General features: G+C 43.9%; 1 protein-coding gene across 1 annotated transcript in view; it reads right to left on the bottom strand.

The window, feature by feature from the left end:
- The window catches only part of CSUI_005492 (e3 ufm1-protein ligase 1), a gene marked incomplete at its 3' end in the record, with an annotated part of 6,457 nt that continues 6,131 nt past the window's right edge, over positions 1 to 326 (bottom strand). Inside the window, exon 7 of the mRNA XM_068065668.1 lies at positions 1 to 228. Within this exon, the coding sequence (XP_067922356.1) occupies positions 1 to 228 (228 nt within the window). The remainder of the gene's footprint in view (positions 229 to 326) is intronic.

Raw genomic sequence — 326 nt, 5'->3', positions numbered from 1 at the left:
GGGAGAGGAAGAAGAGGAAGAAGCCTTAGCGTCGGTCTTCTTCTCCTTCTGGTGCTTCTGGATCTCTCCGTTCTCTTGCTTCGTGACGTCTTCGCTTTCGTCTTGATCTTCGCTTTTTTGCGTCTTCTTTTTGCTTTTCTTTTCATGCGAGAGAAGGAGACCGACAACTGCAGAGATCGCCCAGGTGTCTCGAGGAAAGTCAAAATAAGCTTGAAAAGTAGACAGATACTGCACATATACACATACAGACAAAAGCACATACACACGTGTACACACATGTAAACTCATTCTACACAGTCATACATAGAAGTATACATACTTGCATG

The sequence above is a fragment of the Cystoisospora suis genome, assembly GCF_002600585.1.
Source record: "Cystoisospora suis strain Wien I chromosome Unknown contig_2663, whole genome shotgun sequence".
NCBI lineage: Eukaryota > Apicomplexa > Conoidasida > Eucoccidiorida > Sarcocystidae > Cystoisospora > Cystoisospora suis.
Note: the sequence above shows the minus strand (reverse complement) of the source record. Positions and strands in the feature narration are given on the sequence as shown.